The sequence below is a fragment of the Amia ocellicauda genome, chromosome 7 (assembly GCF_036373705.1).
Source record: "Amia ocellicauda isolate fAmiCal2 chromosome 7, fAmiCal2.hap1, whole genome shotgun sequence".
NCBI lineage: Eukaryota > Metazoa > Chordata > Actinopteri > Amiiformes > Amiidae > Amia > Amia ocellicauda.
In genome coordinates this window covers 12814597-12834764 of record NC_089856.1, presented here as the reverse complement: position 1 = coordinate 12834764, position 20168 = coordinate 12814597, and the positions used below count along the sequence as shown (strand labels likewise).

General features: G+C 41.3%; 1 protein-coding gene across 4 annotated transcripts in view; it reads right to left on the bottom strand.

Moving 5' to 3' along the window:
• Positions 1-533: 533 nt before the first annotated feature.
• LOC136752821 (homeobox protein Hox-D3) overlaps positions 534-20168 on the bottom strand; it is a 100667-nt gene continuing 81032 nt past the window's right edge. For 3 of the 4 annotated variants that reach the window (XM_066708468.1, XM_066708467.1, XM_066708470.1), the window contains 2 exons: positions 9835-10622; positions 534-2660 (listed from right to left, as the gene is read on the bottom strand). In XM_066708468.1, the coding sequence (XP_066564565.1) occupies positions 1870-2660; positions 9835-10294 (1251 nt within the window). In that variant the 5' untranslated portion in view covers positions 10295-10622 and the 3' untranslated portion in view covers positions 534-1869. Of the gene's footprint in view, positions 2661-9834; positions 10623-18831; positions 18944-20168 lie in introns of those variants that run through there. The other variant, XM_066708469.1, reaches the window with a different exon arrangement.

Here is a 20168-nt window from a genome sequence, read left to right as displayed (position 1 = left end):
TGCGTGTCCGGATCGTCCTCCTCTTACTCCGGTCCTCCACGCCTGAAGGGTTGGTTCAGGTTAAACTACCGGCCGTGTAGATCTAACGGTGCACTAGTACCGATCAACTGCCCGACAGTGTCTCCGGGTCTTCTGTAGCCCCCGTGCGAACCTGCCCCTCTGATCCAGGATGAGATTTGTGTAATAAAACCAACTCGGTTGAGCTAAAAACCTAATAAAACCAAAATGCAGTTTGTTGTAATGCAATATTTTCCCTCTGCACACAGTGAGTAAATCATTTCGTTAAAGGGCATTTTTTATTGTATGTATATGTGGCTCCTGTGCTTGACACGGCGTAGTTTACTTATCTAAATGGTTCCAAATAAAAAAATAATTGCTTCTCAACCTAGATTAATGAATACGGAAATGCCCCTTAATACAGCTGCTGAATTCGTTTTCTTAATTTGTATAATTAAAATCATAATGAACGACACAACACGGTCAGGTATTAATTTCATTTGCATATTTTAATACTACAATTGGGGGGGGGGGGGGGAAACAAGGAAGCACAGAAATAAAATAAAACAAAAACCCGTGTAGAGTAGTAGCTTAATTTGATCAACGTTTCCTACATAAGAAATTGAATCGCCCCAAAAGTTACAAAAGAGACTTTTAAAAAATCCAGTATGAACATATAATATATTTTACATAAATACAAATAGTTTTTTAAAGGACATTGTAGAAGGAAAGAGGAGTTGGCGAAGCACTCTGAGTGCTTAGTAAACGAGGGAGCAATTGAAACAAGCAACAAAACGAAATAATAAAACTAAGAATGATAAAATCACCCGTAATTGGTTCCATAAATTACTTGAAATATTATCAACTATATCTGCGGAGGAAATACAAATATGCATAAGAAACCCTGTTGCATTTTCCTAATTCAACATTGTTTTTTAAATTAATATGTTGTTTTACCCTGATCGTGTTTATGGCTTAGGTAGCTCACAATAAATGATGTCCAATAAATAGTCCACATGCATTTCGATACAGATCATAAATAGAGAGGTATTATGCCTTCTGTCTTCAAGAGCTAGCACAATAATACTGATCTGACAGAGGCCAGGAAGATGGGAGCTGGAGGGATGCAGGTTCTTCTTCTTAAGGTTATCATTATTATTCAAGTATAAAACAGGTCACATCCAAGGCCATTGCCGAGCTTCAGCAATATTTCTCAGGCTGTGGGCTCCTGGGTCTGTTTGGTCCAGAGTCTTTGATTTTTGTCTTTGACACCAGTAATGTCCTTTAGGTTCTCCTCTTAGTTTGAGGATTGTCAGTTTTTCATTTGTATGAATTGTTTGTTCTTGCTTTCAGGAATCTCAGACGTCCCTGTGCGGGATGAGGTGAGAGGGAGGGAGGGAGTCCTTCCGTCAAGAAAACAGGCAGGCGATCGGCAAGCCTTCCGGTTAGTGTGTGTGTAGAGAGGGGGAACGCATTGCCTGTTTGAGAAGGAGGATTTGATAGGAGTTGCCTGGTGTCCTTCTCTAGTTGAAGCTGAGGGAGTTGAGGATTGGGTGCGGCAGGGCTGAGGGACGTGGGTTGGATTTTGGGGTATGATAATCATGATCAGCTGACCGATGCTTCCAGGTCAGGCAGTTGTGGGAAGGGGTCTTCAAAGTGGGCAGTGTTGGGTCCGCCTGTGCTTTGAGTCCTAAGTCTGTGCAGACTCTGACATCCTGCAACAGAGACAGAGGTCTGAGGTGGCTGTGGCTTCACCTGAGTCAAAATCAAAACAAAATAAAGGGCCCGGAGAGAAGATGGATGAGCAGGCTTGTTCAGTGTGGCTGTGACCCAGATGTAGGCCCAGACCCGGGCCAGCCAGGTGTGCGTCCCTCACAGGTGAGTGAGTGTGGGGGGTACCTGAGCGGAGCCCTGAGGCGTGCAGTGCGAGCCCAGGTTGCTGTAGGGCAGGTGGGGGTCACAGGGGCCCAGCGAGTGCTTGGGGGGGCTGGGGGCCACGCAGCTGTAGTCCATGCTGGCAGAGGAGGAGGAGGAGGAGGAGGAGGTAGAGGAGGAAGAGGAGGCAGAGGATGAGGAGAGGTGCTGGAGGTTGAAGAGTGGGATTGGGTGGGAAGGGGGGGGTTCTCCAAAGCTGGCCCCCACGTATCCAGGGCTGGGGTAGCTGTTGTCAACCTGGTCATAATCCTGTGGCAGGGGGGCGGGGTCGCCGTACCTCTTCTGAGGCGGCAGCTGTAGCGGGGGGGGGCAGTCATAGGGCGAGGCGGAATAAGCAGCCAATCCGTAGACCATGGGGCCGGGGGTTTTGGCGTAGGGATGGGAGAGGGGGGTCTCGTAGCCCAGCTCCCCCGAGTATGGTGCTCCTAGAGGTGGACTGCGGCTGGGAGAGCCCCCTCCAAGCGGGGAGCCCGGCCCAGCCCGGCCCTTGTGGTCCTTCTTGTACTTCATGCGGCGGTTCTGGAACCAGATCTTGATCTGGCGCTCAGACAGCTGCAGCAGGGCGGCCATCTCCAGCCGCCGCGGCCGGCACAGGTAGCGGTTGAAGTGGAACTCCTTCTCCAGCTCCACCAGCTGGGCGTTGGTGTAAGCCGTGCGGGCGCGCTTTGAAGCCCCGCCCACAGCTCCGCCTCCAGGGGGACTGCACTCCCCACTGCTGCCTGACTCTCCTGGTCGAAAGATACAGAGAGAGAGGAAGGAAGGCCATGAGACAATGGACACGAGGGACAAACACGTAGATGTGGACACAGGGGGAAGCAAAATAATTACAGACCGAGTGTGCATTTAAGTCATCAGACATTAAGTGATAATTCATACATCATTCAGTACATATCAACAATGGCATGCATGCATGTCTCCCGCACACATTTAGTTGTAGTGTAGTGTGAGGTCATATTGTGGTTCTGACAGAGATGCTGTGAGAAACAAGAGGCACAAATGTAGAACCCTGCCCACATGGGGTCAGTAATGCAGTTTGTTGGTTTTGTTGCACAAGAGCATTGGACCCTCTCTGGAACCATACACATCAAGCATGACTGTATCATTTCGCAGGCACATATTCCATGTGTTTTGTGCCAGTTCATATTCTAATTATACTTAAAATGTTTAATCTGTGTATTTCAATTTTGTCATTTTTGAATATTTGTTTTTGACACCCTGAAGTCTAATCTTCTCTTGCCCCATTACCACTTTGTTCCCTACTCACTTTATAGCAATGTTGCTACAACATTATTTGGTTAACTGGAAGCAGCCTAATATCAATATTTTTTCAGAAATAGATGTGTGTGTGTGTGTATAAACCAACCCCACTAATGAGCTCAATTAGGCAGGTAGCAGCTCATGTGGAGAGAAAACCCCCAAACCCCAGGACCACAATTTCAACAGATCTGCTCTTTAAACCCCATGCCTATGACTCAACTGAGGAAAAAAAAAAAAAAACTTTGAAGTTTTCATATATCTTAGGATGGTTATATAATTAGATGCATCAAAAAGACCTGCATAATGTCTTGACAGCTTCTTGCCTTTTTTAGTCTTTCTTAATTTAACAACAAGCTATCTGTGGATTGTTTTAAGGAACCTTTAGCATCCTGCAGCTTTCGCTGTGACAGTTTGAGATGAAAGCAAAGTACTGATGTCTGCACTTTTAATACAAACTGCGTGTCCCATCCGGGCCCCTACCCACGGCCCTGAGCTCTCAGCAGTGCCCAGAGGTTGACTGGGTGGGTGGCTGGGTGACAACCGAGTCCCTGAAAAGTGCCAGATAAAGCTATTTAACCAGGCATTAGTGTATCAGACAACCCAGAGCCGATACTCAAAGGAGAGGGGAGGGTGGGAGTGGGGGTGGGGGTAGGGAAGAAAATAAATAAATTAATTTGAAAAGAAAAAAGAAAATCAAGGTCTGAAATGGAAAACGAAGCACATTGCTCTTTGAAATCCCAGTGCATTTTGGATACATTTACTGAAGCTTTCGGGAAAAGAAAAGAAAAAAAAAATCCAATTTAAATCTATAAAGGCTGTTCCGGTTTTCTATTGCAACTTAATTGCCTGTCTGCAGCGTTAAACTAGAGCCATAAGTCTTCGGAGAATGTGCGCGGAATTTTTTTGTCTCTCGTAGTTTTCATATATTTTTTTTCCCTCTCACTTGCCCTGCATCCCCCAAGTCAGTTATCTTCTGTTTCTAGGAGACGGTAAATTGAAGGTCATTTCCACTGATGGCCTCTCCCACCTTCTCCATCTGCCAATTATAGGAAATAATCAACGGGAAATCAGAACCATCCTGTGGCGTCCGGGCTGCCAGTGAACTGCAATTCAGTGGGGTTTAACAGCCTCTTTGCCCAGAGTCTGATTGGAAAGGACAGTGTTTTTAAAAATGTCTTAGATTTTATTTGTTGTTATCTAATGATGTAAAAGAAGTGATAGATTGAGCGATCGATTGATTCTTGGATCCATACTACCTCTAGTTCCCCTGCATTCATACAATACAGTTCTATTCCTCTGTTTATCTAAAGCAATAAAATCCCTTACTGGTGCTAAGTACTGTGTTTGTCTCTGTTTTATCATCGCCTGGCTTAGTGCTGAAAATCGGCAAACAAATTAAATAATGAAGCAAACAAACCAATACATAACAACACAAAATGAAGCACGGTTTGGTTTGCCCCGTGGAGGGTGGTTTGATTTGATTCTGAAAGGAGACGAGCCTTAATCCTGCGAACCACGCTGAAAGAATGCAAAGTCTTTTCTCTTTCCCTCTTTATGAAGTCCGTGGTTGTGCAGGTGTGACAGCCTCTTACCTGTCTCCTCTCTCTAATTGATGACTTCCTGACGGGTCTCAGTTTTACCTCCGTACCGGCCCTTGGGGCAAAAGGACTTCAGGCCAGCAGCCTGTCTGTCAGTAGGCACTTGAACCAGATCCCCCCTCCTTAGCAGAACCTTTTTTGTGGACTTCCACTTGCCTGCAATAGGCGCCCCCCACCCCTCCCCCTCCAAGGCAGCACATCTGCAGACAGCTAATGAAACTCAAGTGGCTAAGCAAGCATTATCTACACTTATCGCAAACATAGAGGTCGCCGGCACCGCGATCAAAAGCTAATTAAGGGGTGGTAATCTTCTGGGCTGTATTCTGCTTATCGAGTGGCTACCGTCAGGGGCAAGATAACACAGGGGTCCGTGCTGCCGGTTTTAGTTTGCCTGTGTGTGTTCAACTGTATTCAGGTGATGGGTCCTGATATTACTGAAAATAGCCCCCCTTCCCGACCTCAACCCCACACCTCACTCTCCTCAGCTGTAAGACGAGACAAGACACGGAACTGGCTTGTTTAACCTGAAAGCCCAGTGCTAATGGCTGCCCCTGACTGGAGAAAAGTGTAACTCCTCTGTCAGTTTAGGAGACCAGGCATTGCTTCCACCTTCTCCAAGCAGAGCTGTGTTGGTGTGCGCGATGCTCTGCAACGCAGAGACCGACAAAGTAACAAAGATTTTGTTATAGGAATTATAGGAGGTTATATGCAAAATCGTGGTGGCAAAATTACGTGGGCGTACCCAAAATTCCCTTCAAATTACTTGGGCATACACAGCATTCCCTTCAAATCACGTGGGCAAACGCAAAATACCCTTCAAATCACGTGGGCAAACGCAAAATTCTGTTCAAATTAGGTGGGCATACGCAGAATACCCTTCAAATTACGTGGGCATACACCTTATGCCTGCGTATGCCCTCAAACTGCCACTGGTTACAGTGCACTAGAGTCAGGTGCAGGGAGTTGAACCAAGAGTTTGATTGTGGACATCTTGGTTTTGCTACAGCAGGTAAGTGTGTGAAGTTGGGCTTCCCGATGTAGGGGATGCAAGACCCACAGGGCCAGTCTAGACATCGGTCTTAAGCGAGAAAAGACCCAGGTCTTTAGGTATGAACAGTGCAGGATTTGTTTATTGAAACCTGCTTGTGTGAACTGAACAGTGGCATATTTGCAAGTGGCATTCTCCTTAGTATGTAGATCGCCCCTGAATCACTTTCTAAGTGAATCATTTCTAAAGGCCGGAACGCACATCAGGAATGGCGCATGTCCCGTTCACATGGCCCAATTTAAGGGAAACGTGGTCCTTGAAAGCTGAGAGCTCCTTAGATGCTCGTACCTTGACATGACAACACCTGCTTAATGGATCAGAATAAAGTGTCTCCTAGTCTTTATAAATTGAAGATTGAAGGGTGACCTATAAAAGAATGGAGCGTGGATCGACTGGGCCAGAAGGAGTCAGAATTCGAGCAATTAACACTTCAGATGTTGAAAATGTGACTGCCAGGGTTTGTGTTGCCGAGGCATCGACTCTGTAGGGGAACTGCAAGAAAATGAATTGCCCAGAGAGGAGAGGGATTCTTCACATCGGCTGCATTGTCCACATCTCGTTTTGTGTCTCTAATGAAGCCTGCAAGACCTGCTCTAAAAAGAAAATGCCGACAATGGTGCACAATCAGTCGATCGATCCATCAGTCCTTCCATGCCTGCTTTTTACCCCTTAACAAACCCAGACCCAAAGGAAGAGCATCAATCTTTCATGTAATCCTACACAGAGTTTACAACCCACCTGGTCCAGGTCGGTCTGTACAGCGAATTTGGCGTGGATTACAGTGTTTGTGGTACACACTGTGCAGCAATTCTCTCTCTCTCCCTCCCTCTCTCTAGCCCTCTCTCTGTATTTGACACAGGAGGTTTGTGTACTGCCTGTGAGAAGCACTAATAAATAAATTAATTAATAAACACAAGTAGACAATCTCCCTTTATTAAATGATGCACTGGGTGTTTTTTTTTCTTTTTATGCCAGAACTTCACTAATGGCTTTTTCCTTCAGTCAGAAGCTCATTGCATAATAATTCATCTGTGCCATATTAGAAAATGGGTCATGTTTAATATGTAGAATAATGCAGAGAGGAGTGTAGATAAAAAGGAATGTAGCGCAGCAAAATTAAAAGCCTCGGCACTGAGGATCCCAGCATTTAAAGCGGGAAAATAAGAGAATAAGCAGCCAGCAGGCTACATTTTTCTTTTAACCAGATTAATTCGAGAAGCAGATTCAATATAGAGTGTGATAAATGTTTTAACGTCGGCCGCGTTCAGGGAAAGTCTTACTGTTGGAAGGAAACAAAGCTTCCTTTGGCAAAGTAGCAAATTGTCTTCTTTTTTATTTATTTTCTGTTTTAGTATCTTGTAAACTTGGGACAGATTATCTCTGTGCAGCTCTATTTCTGTTTGAAACAAACAAACAAACAAACAAAAACAACCACAACCTTGCTCTCCCCAAAGTTGGGTTACATAAAGCTCTGAGGGAGGGGGAAAGTGGTCTGAAGACAGACAACGCTTTTAATCGAGGTGGGGGAGGGATCTATATATGACTTTTGCAGATGTGGTCTGGAAGTGGAGAACAAGCTTTTGCCAGACTCAAAAACGTATTTATTATAATTATTTATGTCTGTTTACAAAGTGCAATTTTTCTGAGATTTAGAATAAGATGCTCTTTAGCACAAAACTGAACAACCAATGCATAAAGACAAGTCTCCAATGAAGTTCATTGCTGTAATATCTTATCACACGTCCGTGATGCTTTGCATTATCAAAGGATGAAATCATCCTTCCAATTCTGGGGTGTGGCTCAACCAACTAGCATTGAGATGTGAAGAAAGGCAACCTGTCAATGAATCAATCAATTGGGTTTTGATTCTCTGATCGTGGTCAGCCCATTGTTAAATGTGAAGGTGCCTTAACTGCCCACTCCCACACCAACGGACCACACGGTCACTGCATGCTTAGACTTTAAAAGGCTATCTAATATCAGTTATCTCAAATCTGGACTTAACGAGGGTCTGGCCCATGGGTGTCAGGCTCTAGGTTTTGAGGGTTACACAGCCTTCTGGGATTTTTGCTCCATCTGGTGAACGCTATTCCTGAGGTAATGTAATTATCAGCTCACAGGGACATTTGAGATGGGTCCAAGGTCTCTGGCAGTTACCGATTGGAATAAGGTTCACAGGATTCAGGGTATATTAACTGTACAACATTTGGTGAGGATTGGGGTTGGGTGAGACATGCTCACAGCAATTCTATAAGCTGGTCAATTAACTAACTCATAGGTCAGGTGGAACCTACACCAGAAGACCAAAGGGAGCCAGGAGGATTGAGGTTTCACATGCTTGGACTAGAGAGATGTGTTCTTCAGACTGCATCGCCGAAGGCCAAAGTGCCGTCTTGTTTCACTTCCACCAGAGCCATTAATAAGTTAATTGAACTAATGATTTGATTACTTTACCAACCCGAAGTGCCTTTCCTAGGTGGAAGGCAGGTGAGGATTGACAGGGTCTGCCTGGTGTGTGACCCACACGGACTGGATCTGAACCCCACTGGTGAAACACCAAGGATTCAGCCCAAAGACAGGATTCTCTGAACTCGGGGTAAACCACGAGTAGTGCCTTAGTGAAACAGACCCAGGTTGTGCTCCTTGCAGCTGGAATGGGGAAACTTCTCTGTTGAAACACAGAGATGGGACGGCAGTCTGGAAACACTGGACCCTCACAACCCATTTCCAATAATAAAACCATTGCAATCCTATATTTTCATGTAGGCCTCCGTGTCTGTGTGTAAGCTAGTTAAGGCTCTGAGAATCTGCAATCATGGACCTGGCATAATTTTCACAAGATAATGATGATTGATTATGATGATGATGATGATTATTAATAATGTTATTAATATTATTAGAGGCTCAGAGAACCCATGGGTAGTGTGCCCATACTAAGCGAACCATTAGCCGTGTCCAGCCCAGCTGTATTCACTCCTGGTCTTTCAGGTTGGGGTGATGCAAGCAAAAGCCATTTGTGTCCCTTCATACTTTAAAATACAGCCATGGAAACTACAAAAGCAAGTGCCTCCTCCATTACCTCCATTATAGCCACATTCATTTATTGATGGATCTCAATTACAGAGTACACACATACATATATGTATGCATGGGTGTGTTTCAGCACACCTTCAGATAAAAGTTAATCTATTGATAACAAATATGCAGTCAAATAATAATAATTATTATTTATGTATCATAACCAAGTATATTATCCAGTAGCTATATATATATATATATATATATATATATATATATATATATATATATATATATATATATATATATATATATATATATATACATACATACATACTTACACAAATAGATATTTATATATTATCAAAGCATCTAATTTTGAAGGTGTTGACAAACTACCTCAGCTGCAGACGATACCTGTGTGGAGTGTGACAAGCGCTGCAGCACCGGCAATCTGATGTTCTGTGTCTATTTAGCAGACTAATTCAAAGTATAGTAATTGCACATATTAAGAGACGAATCCTGCTCCTGTCTCAAATAAATACTACTACTACTACTACTACTACTACTAATAATAATAATAATATACATAAGAGTGTTATTAGTATAAGACAACTGGTAGAAAGCAAACAAGACCAATTATTGTTAGCTTATATAAATGGAGTGAATATGATTATTAAATATATAAAAATAATTTGTTTTGGGGGATTTTCCATTGCTGAACAGAAACCACTTGTAAATAATAATAATAATAATAAAAAACACAAATAAGGACATTTCAACAAAGTGAAAAAACTCAAAACCTGATTAAATGCAGTATCGCAGGGTACATCTTTAAATCGTAAATACATTGAGTTCCCCATATCAATAGGTCGAGGTCAGTGTCCAAATATTAGGCATCACGATAAATACGTAATAACATGTTATTCAAGTTTCAAACATCAATTAAATACAGTAATTGATTAATTGTTAAAAACTTACCAGGTGTGATGAAATTGTTGTGCTTCTGTTTGGAGCTCTGGCGCGACTCCTTCATCCACGGAAAGATTTGTTTTGGTGAGTTGCTCTTGAAGGCAGAGCCCGTGCTAGTCCTGCCGTTAGCGGTTGCTTTCTCTGCTCCGGGGCTGCAGTCGAGCGGGTCCGAGGCGCTTTTACAGGGACTGCTGTGGGTCGAAGTGGAGCTGGCGCCTGGGGAGGGGGTGAGAGGGGGGTGTCGGAGTGGGGGCTCCGGCAGCTCGGGGATGTGGCAGCCGCTGGAGCCCACATTGTGCTCGGGGTCGCTGCTCGGGTCACACGGGGAGGTGTCGTCTTGCAGGTAGCAGGTGAGAGACTGGTATTCTGAGGACGTTGGGTACAGCTGCTCGAATCCCAATCCGGCGGGTTCTTGGCAAGGGTAACCCAAAAAGGGGCCTGCATTTTCGTAATAAAGCGTCTTTTGCATTTTAATAATGAGACCTGCTAATGGAATTCCCTTGCCTCTTGTTTCCTCTCTTCGCTCTCTGTGGCTATATCTCTATATTGAGCAGTTTTGTATAATTGATGGGTTTTTTGTGTATTTTCTTGCGCCTCGCTGTTGGGAGACCCTCAGACACCTTTGGTACACCAAGAAAAGTGAACCCAAGGGATCACGTGTCTCTCTGCTCCAATGGCCGGGCTGGGCGAACAGTGCCCACAGTCGCAGGCGTCCCGAGTAGCAAGTCAATGGAGGAGACGCGTCCAGGACACTCACTCCGCTTCTCCGCGCTCACCGACTACCCGGCCTCTCTCACCTGCAAAGAAACACACAAATTAGAAGGAAATAAATAAATAAATAAAATACCCGAACTGAGTGTTAAGGGGAGGAGGGGGGGGACTCCAGAGAGGAGAGGGAGAGACAGAAATTGCATTTACAGGAACCACCTCCTGACGTTACACCTGCCTGCTTCTTTGGGGCGCTAAAAAAATATATACCGCCGAGACAACATTGAACTGGATTGCGGGACGAGAATAATAAAGACACGAAAGTGTGCCGATTTTTCTTTTCGCACACACGCACATGTGGTAGGTCGTTTTGCAAAAGTTTGACAGAGTTTCTTTTGTGCGCGTAAAGTTATTTATTTCAATGGCACGCTTCAGGAAAACGTTCACACCACGATTGAACTTGTACCGCAGCTACACGAAATGATTTCTTGATGCTTTAAAAAACATATTCTTGCAAATGATGTAGAGTATTACTTCCTATGTGTTTATCGCCCTGTCATTTTATAATAGAAATTTGTCTTGGACTGGGGGCACACAGTAATCGTTGGCAATTCAAAGTCGAGGGCTTTGTTCTTTGTCTTCTTTGTTTAAAATCTATATTTTAAAAGGATACATTTTTATTAAAGTTGATAACTCGTAGCAACTCAAACTTTAACCTACTGTATGTAATTGAGGTTGGGTTAATTTCAAAACGAAACGATTTTAGGCGAAACGTGGGGAGCGGTCAAACAAAGGCGAATTGAAAATCATTACTATGCACAGACAAGGAGAACAGCACAAAAGAATCCATCCGTACTTCGCTCTGCTATCGAATTTTTGGCAACAAAAATATAATTTCTTGTCAAATTTGCCATGCAGGAGACTAACATTAAGGGGGGCAAATTAAAACCCCGAATGGATATTTTAAAAAGGAAACATTGCAATTCCCCTTTTTGTCTCAGCATATCAGGTAATTGTAAAACCAAGTTCTCACAACAATAGGCAGACCAACAAAGAGGAGAGCAGAAGTTTGTGTCGTGAGGGCAGAAGCAAAACGACTACACCCTATGCAGACAGGCACAGTAACCTGAACTCCTTCGTTATCCGTTTTCATGGCACGGGGTGGAGAAATCGAAACTTTATATACGATTTCAAACTGTGGTATTGAAAATAAAAAATAAAAATATTAAAATATAAAACAGTAATCTGTTCTCGAGGAAGACAGGGGGACACTGTTTATTTGTTTGCAGTCAACGAATGGGAGACACAAAAGTCCCGGAATCTTTCTGTAAAAGAATGAAGATAATAAATAAAATTGACCTGGGATAATACACATAACAAATCATAGCGTGTGTGTTTAAATTCTCTATAATGAAGTCCAAACGGCACTAGAGGTCTCTGAATCCTCATTCATTTCACAAATAAATGTTTCAAACGTGTTATTTATTTACCTCCCCTGTTTTTAATATACAAATAGAAGCCAAACGAAGGCCGCAATCGGTGAAGTGTGGGTAGCCGGGGTTAACTCGCTGTAAGCGATTGCATTCCAGCTTGTGCAGCGATAGCTGGTGTGAAAGAGACGCCTGTGTGTTTCCCGACATGATGGATGGTGCAGAGAAGAATGTAAACCTGGGTCAACCCTGCCTCTTCTCAAGATATAATCTCCATTTCATTTACCTTCCAAGTAGCAAGGTTTACAGCGCAAGGTGTGGGGAAAAAGTCAAGCATGCCCCGGCCACCAAGACACCCCCTCCCACATACACAAGACTAAAACAGACCTGGGAGGCCTTTTGCATTGAAAGCACCCCCCTAAAATAAAATAAAAAAAACGTGCCAGACTCAGCTACAAGGCAGACCCGACTTTATCATGATAAATTATGACGACTCTTACATGTGAGACGCAGACCTCCCTGTTTTGGGTTTTTAAATATTCGCCATTGATGAAAACCATGATTTGTAATCTAATATTGAGACAAACCCTGTGGTTCTTTTTGTGCATTGTCGATTAATTACTAATAAATGCAATGCAGAATAACACATATTCCTCCAAGCCGATTACAATACAGTTTAGATCTGATTTGTATTATATCTTTTTTGTTAATATTTATTTTGCTGTTTTTATTTCTTATTTTGATATATCCACCTGGATTTCAGCTGAGCGAATGCCTGCTCCACGGGTCGTACATCACCGGGGCCTCCTGTGAGAAGTGCTCGGCGCAGGTGATTTAGGGGAGCGAGGGTCCTGTCAGCGAAGCAGTGGGTCAGACTCATGCCGAGGATTTGTGTTTACTGGCCTATATAGGATTCACAGGCATACGAGGATCACAGTTCAGCGTGTATGTAATAAACCCACAAAAGTGCAAAAACAAATAAAAAAAGAAGATTTAAGCCCCTGTCTGTATAATACCTCTCTGTTTCTTATAAATAAACACACACACTGTATAATGTATGCTTATTTGTAAGAAACGGATAGGTATATATATATATATATATATATATATATATATATATATATATATATATATATATATATATATATATATATATATATATATATATTCTTAATTAAATACTAATACATTCTGTTCTTGGTATTCTTATATGTTTGCACCCAAACAAAAGTCACTATTGTAGAGACAATTCATTAAATGTCTCGGGGGTTATTAAGAAGGCAGTCGCTCCCTAACTCGGTCCGATTGTACTTTCGAAATCAATCTTGTTTTAAAAGCGATTTGTTATTTAGAGTTCAGTGAATTGCTGTCACAAGCCTTGTCAAATTGAAGCATTCGGTATGCATATTACAAGCACGGCTTCAGCCCCGCAACCGGCGCCATTTACATGAAAAATTACCGCACTCGAGTGCGCAATGAAAACAAATAAATACGTTATTAGTTAAGTACGTAAATAAAGAAGTAAGTAAATACACGAATGGACAAATTGGTTAAGTTCGTGTTCGGTCTAGCCAGGCGCTTTGAAAAACAACATTTAAAGAGCACAGCTTGCTAAACGGCGCTTGGCATGTAGAAGGTGATAAATTTTGATTATCATTGTTCTCGCTTCAGTTAAAATCATCCTTTCTCCTTGGCTGTTACACCTCTGTTTAAAACCCTGCTACCACAAAGGTGACGGGACGGATCTAAAGAAGAAAAAGTAATCACCGGGAAGCACAGAAAAAACACAATTATACATATTGCACAAAGGTGTTCTTATTTTATATCCAAAAGCATGCATGCATTAGTAGACAGGCATTGGTACTCGTTAACATTGATATTGAGAACGTTGTGGTGAAACCGGAGTATAATAATAATAATAATAATAATAATAATAATAATAATAATAATAATGTTTAACAGCACTTTCAATGACTAGGTTACAGCCATACTATATTATATACAGTATATAATGAGTATTTAATGATGATGATAATAATAACAATAATCATAATAATAATTTAATTAGTTCATTCCAGCTGTCCTTTTGTTTGATGTCAAAGCCCTATTCCCAGCACATTTTACACACACAGTAATTCCACCCATTTGGTTTTAACATTATACCAAGAGCAAAAGCGAGTTTTGAAAGCCACCTGATTTAAATACATATATGTTTAATTCAGCCTTTCCCTCCCTCTTTCTCTCCCTCCTTTTCATGTTTCCTTCCCTCCCTTTCTCTATCTGTTTCCAATGCCTGCTCTGGAATTGAGAGAGAATTTCTTGATAGTCAGACTACCAGAGCAAGACAGTCTTTTAGCCCCTTCGTCGTACACTGCAATTCCGCGTGAACTCTGTTTGAACCTCGATAGTGGCAATAAATCATTCTCCCTCTCTGCCTCTCTCTCTCCCTCTCCCTCTCCCTCTCTCCAGCCCACAAAAGCACGCCGTCCGCTCAGAGTATCAGCCCTTTTCATTTTTCTCCTTACCTTCAAGATTTTTCGAGGGCCCAGCGAGAAACACCAACAAGACAACATCGATAGTACCGAGATAGACAGCACAACCCCTCCCCCCCCGCCCTAAATAAATAAATTAGATTAATTAATAAATTATATAAATAAAGATACATCCATAAATATATAGAACAAAGTTCTCAGGTCGTGTAAGTACGAGTTAATTAAAATAATCTAAGGAATTAAAGCGTGGTTCTGCTAGAGGATAGGCGAGCAGCGAGTCCGGTCTCTTGCTGTTATTGCTGAGTGTTGCCCCCCCCCCCTCCGCTTCTCTCTCACTCACTCTATTCCCCCCCCTCTCAGCTATCTTCACAGAGGGTAGTATACATTTTTCCATCCATTGCAGATTATTACCGTTTAGTGGTCGTTAGGAGGGATGTCGATGTCGGTGGTGGCTTTTTGGACGTAACAAGGCGTCATAAACAGGGATCGCAGTATAATCAAAGGGTATTATATGCATACACACACACACACACACACACACACATATATATATATATATATATATATATATATATATATATATATATATATATATATATATATAATCGATCACAGGAAATTGACTTTGCAAATGGATACCATCGGGGGGTGCTTTTTGTGCAATCAATAGTAAAGCATGTAACCCCCCCCTACAATCACCTTTCTCAAAAACAACCCATCAACCCACCCGCCCCTTGGAAAATCTGAAAACTATCGGGATAGTGTTTTCTCATGTCAGTCAGTCGCGATTAAGACGTGTCGTTCTCTGTTAGATTGTGTAGTCCATGGAGTTTGGATGTTAGGAACGGCCTTCCAAAATCACTACTAATCAATCAGCAAAGGGAAGAACGTCATCATCATCATCATCATCATCATCATCATCATAATAATAATAAGCCTGAAGTTATATATATAATGTATATTGTTATTTTTCTTCTAACATGTCATTTAAATAAATAAATAAAGAAAGAAAGAAAGAAAGAAAGAAAGAAAGAAAGAAATGACGCGTTGTAGTTCTAAAATTGTGTCCTGTAGTTATACGATTCCTTCGTCTTCGGTGGCTGAGCCCTTTCGCTGCCGCCTCGGATTTATTCTCCTTGAAGACTTTTAACAGTCGGTTAATGTTTTCCCCGGAAAGGGAGAGGGAGAGAGAGAGAGAGAGAGAGAGAGAGAGAGAGAGAGAGAGAGAGACTATGGAAGGATGTTAATGGGCAGAGGTATAGTCTCTGGTTGTAACGATGCATACAAATGGCCCTGTCGCGGCGCGCCTCGGAGAAGATTTATGACTTCATTGCCTTCTATTGCTGTAAACAACGCGGAGGTAAAGAAAGATCCAGGACTCGGCAGAGCGCACGGAAGCTGCACGCCAGTGTGGGAGGAAAATTCTCGAGTCGGCAACTTTTTCCCCCCTTTTACTCCCCCCTCCACCCCCCCACCCCCGTGTGAGACAATGTGTTGTTAGTGTACATTTTCCCCTGTTGCAGTGTAAACAGGAATATGCGAGCAAGGTCTATTTATAGTGAGATATGTAAATGTATGTATTATAGTTGTGTTATATTTACTTTACTTGGCTTTGCCTCATTCTCCCTTCTTCAGAAGAAGATGCCTACTGGACCTCAGACCTGCGTACGAACTTCAGAAAGGACATAGAAGAGAGAAAATAATAAAATAATCATGGATTTTTTTGGTGTAGTTATTATTTTCCCTGTTTGTTTTATTGATTTTATTTTTACGCCTGAACAGCTAACGCTTCCGAGTTGGGAACCAAGGGAATTTAAAAAAGATTACGTAAGTGTCTTGACTGTCCTGATATGGACTTGTAACGAATAACTTTTTGTTTCAGTTTAGTTGTGTGTGTGATATAATGTTGCGATCGTTTTCATTCTTTCATCGCTCATCTACTACAACGATGATGATTGCTGTCTTAATTATTATCACTATTAAAATAATTATGGCTGTTGGTTCAAATTCAATTCAATTTCTCTAGTGTATCGATAGTACAATATTATAATAATCATAAAAAATATAGCATTCGAAACATTTTGTATTTTTTTTACCCTTTACTTAGTATATACATAATGCATTATGTTCAACATGAGCCTAGAATTTGTATTGATTGAGAAGTTTTACACTTTTACAAAGTGCAATCGAAGTATAGAATTAATATTTGAATAATAGCAATGTTATTAATTAGTATTAATAATAATAATACATGTAAATCGTTACTTATTCCATAGAATAAAAGGTCTATACTTTCCGTGGGTTTGTTGTATGTTTTGACATGTGCTATATTTATATTAAAGTTATTAAACAAAAGTAAGGAACTTTGTTTCTTATGTTCATGAAATCATTAGGTGTTTTGGGTAAGATCATATTCTGTAGTTAGAAAATGTATTTGCTAATTCTTCTTCTTGGGACTGCAAAAAATAACATTTACCTGATACATTGTGTAAAATATATATTGGTGCATTTGTGTATTTGGATAACGAGACTATTCACATGAACAGTGTGGATTTGTAAACTATAACACAGATTAATGTCTCACACAGACAAATGTATTCAGCACACTTAATTTTTTTAAACTTGATTTTATTTGTATGTTAGTCAAGATCATTCAAATTATACAGACTGTATGCATGCATGCATACATGTATTTAAGTAGCCTATGTATACATTTATGAAAATACGCATAGGCCTATATGCATGTGGCTGAATGTACTTTTAAACCGACGCGCCAGGGACATTTAAATACCGATTTTGCTTTGGACGAGAAATAACTGTAAAACTGGAGCTATAATACTTGATGGGGTTGTAAAGACAAGACGAACCGCTTGCCCAACGTCTTTCCAAGGCAGTGTGTATAGTGTGTAATTAAAAATGAGTGCGGTTTTATGGGCTCCCTAATCCCAGGGTCTGTTTCATAAATCACAGCGCGCACATCTCAGAACCACGTGCAGCCTGCCTGGATATTTACACGTCCTCTTGGCTAGGTTACATGTTTGCAGAGTTTATAATAGCTGGATTTACAATGTTAAAAGCCTGGCAGATGGTCAGACACCTCCCCCCCAAATAATAATACTAAATATAAAAGGAAATCAATGTATCTGCATTACATATTTTTCACATTTCCACGGGCACACGTCCCAACTTTATCAAGTATATCATAAGTAAATGTAGTCATAATAATAATAATAATAATAATAATAATAATAATAATAATAATAATAATAATAATACGTTTAGCTCGTGTGATAACATATATATAATATAAATACATTAAGATTAAAGGGTTTACTGAAAGAGTGTGTGAGTAACACTTTTAGATGTGGATATTTAATTCCGAAGTTAACCTACATTCCTCTATAATTCATAACGAGTCTGAAGTCATTTTAGATACCCGATGGATAAACTTCTGCAGGAGGGACACTTGGCAGCCTGGCAGGACGGGACTCTCAATGCACACTTCTTCACTCCGGGAGAGAATCTGTCTCACGAAACAAGTGGTCGAAGGCCTTGGCACTCAATACTACGCTTTTCCAAGTTTCTTTTTTTAAACCAATAGATCAACGGAACCCGTTGACGTTACAGAATAGCAGAAAGGCGTTTGTTTCGTTTCGTTATTGCCATATATCTCGTCATTATCTTCCCCGTGTTTCTTATAAAAATAACATCAAAGCGTTTTCATACATTGTAAAACAAAAAGTGAATTAATTTTTAAAAACATTTGTACTTTTAAGAGTGTCTCTGAGTGGTTTAGTTTCGATTTGTTTTCTCATTCCGATTGTTTGAGAGCAGATGTTTGATCTTGATGATGATCAAATAAATCTAAGTCTAGATATAAATACAGATACAGAAACAGTGATTTGTGTTTTACTGTACTAATAATTATAATAATAATAATAACACAAAGAAGAATACACAGAGATATGTAATAGATAAGGCAGATGAGTGTTCGAGATTTGGAAAGTTTCTGAAACAATTAAACACTTAAACGATATTAGAGCTAAAGAAATACATTATATTTACAATGCGACAGTCTCTCCTAGCAGACTGATTTCTACTCAGCACAGTGCACACCCTGGGAAATAACTCTCTAACACCCCTGGTGCGCAGGCTGTCGGTGCCGGAGACTTTAAACCAGCTCGTTGGCAAGGGGCACTGACGACGCCGATGGCAGAAACTATTTATGACATGTCTCACATGCTCTGTATATCCGTCTCCCTCCTTAGCGGCTCTTAGCTGAGCCCGTCTCGGTATTAACTCATAGAGGCTTCTCAGCTGTTGACAAAAAACTATGCGAGTCACCCCAGGCCCGGCCGTTTGCAGCAGTCTCTTACCTCGCAGTTGTCCACAGGCCGCGGTTAGTTTGGCTCCACTTGCGAGATCCCAGGAGCTCCTGAAATCCCTCAACAAAATGGCCTGTAGCTAATTGTCTCGTCACGTGACGCTCACTTCCCCCCCTTTTCCTTTTTCCTTTTTTTTGTTTTGTTCATTGAGTGGAGATCTCAGATTTATAAATTCGTGTGTAGAAATGTATAGCACTATATGTGTGACTATATACATATAGAACACGATATGACATTATTTATGTGAAGGACGTTCAGAAAAAGTAAATTAACGTTTTACGCAACATTTGTATGTGTTCACACTCCGTTACTGACAGTAATGCAAATCTCTTAATCTTTTCTCTGCCTTGTTTTAAACGAGGACCAACCCCCATTGTCCAGGCTGTGAAACAAACAAACAAACAAACAAACAAAAATATAAGTACCTGCTGACCGAACATACCAAAAGGATACCCCAAGGAGAGACAGAAAAATACATGCGCATTGGTGGATCCCCCCCTATGATTTTGTATTATTATTTTTGTGTATTTGGACCTTGGCCTAACGTAAACAGTTCCCCTCCTTCTGTACATATGTTAATACGGGGTGATTCAAATCGACGTTCAAAAGGTTGTTGTTTTGAGTTCTCGATGTCTGGACACGTTTTGTTGTGTGTGTGTGTGTGTGTGTGTGTTTGTGTGTGTGTGTGTGTGTGTGCGTGTGTGTGTGTGTGTGGTGGGGGGGGTCCCCGCTCTTCCTCGCTGGTGCCTGGCAGCAACACCTGGTTTCACCTCAGAAAGCCCTGAGGCAGATGACGTAGGAGAGACTTCACAGTTCTGTTCTACAGCCGACCCAGGAAGTGATGCTGTATTAACATATCGATCTGTCTTTTGTATCACTTCTGTTTTCATCACGGATGCAATGGCATACCTAGTGTTTTTTTTTTTTTTATGATGAAAAAAATGATGATGAATAAGAAGAATAGACGCTCTACAGTAGGAAGAATGTGCACGGTGGGATATGTGAAATGCATGGAATATAAATATTGTACATTTTCATACTTATAACTGTTTTTGCACCCCTGTAAAATAAATACAAATAAAATAAGCAATTATTATTATTATTATTATTATTATTATTATTATTATTATTATTATTATTATTATTATTGTTGTTGCTGTTCCTTGTACTTGACTAGGAGGTTTTCAGGAAATGCAGTTAGGAGATATTGATGAGTCTTGTTCTGCTTGTTCTGTGCACCCACCTCCTCCCTCCGTACAGGTAAGGGAGTCTGGAAGCCATCATAGCCCTGCCCCAGAGGACTATGGGTAATGTATTTTTTCCCCATT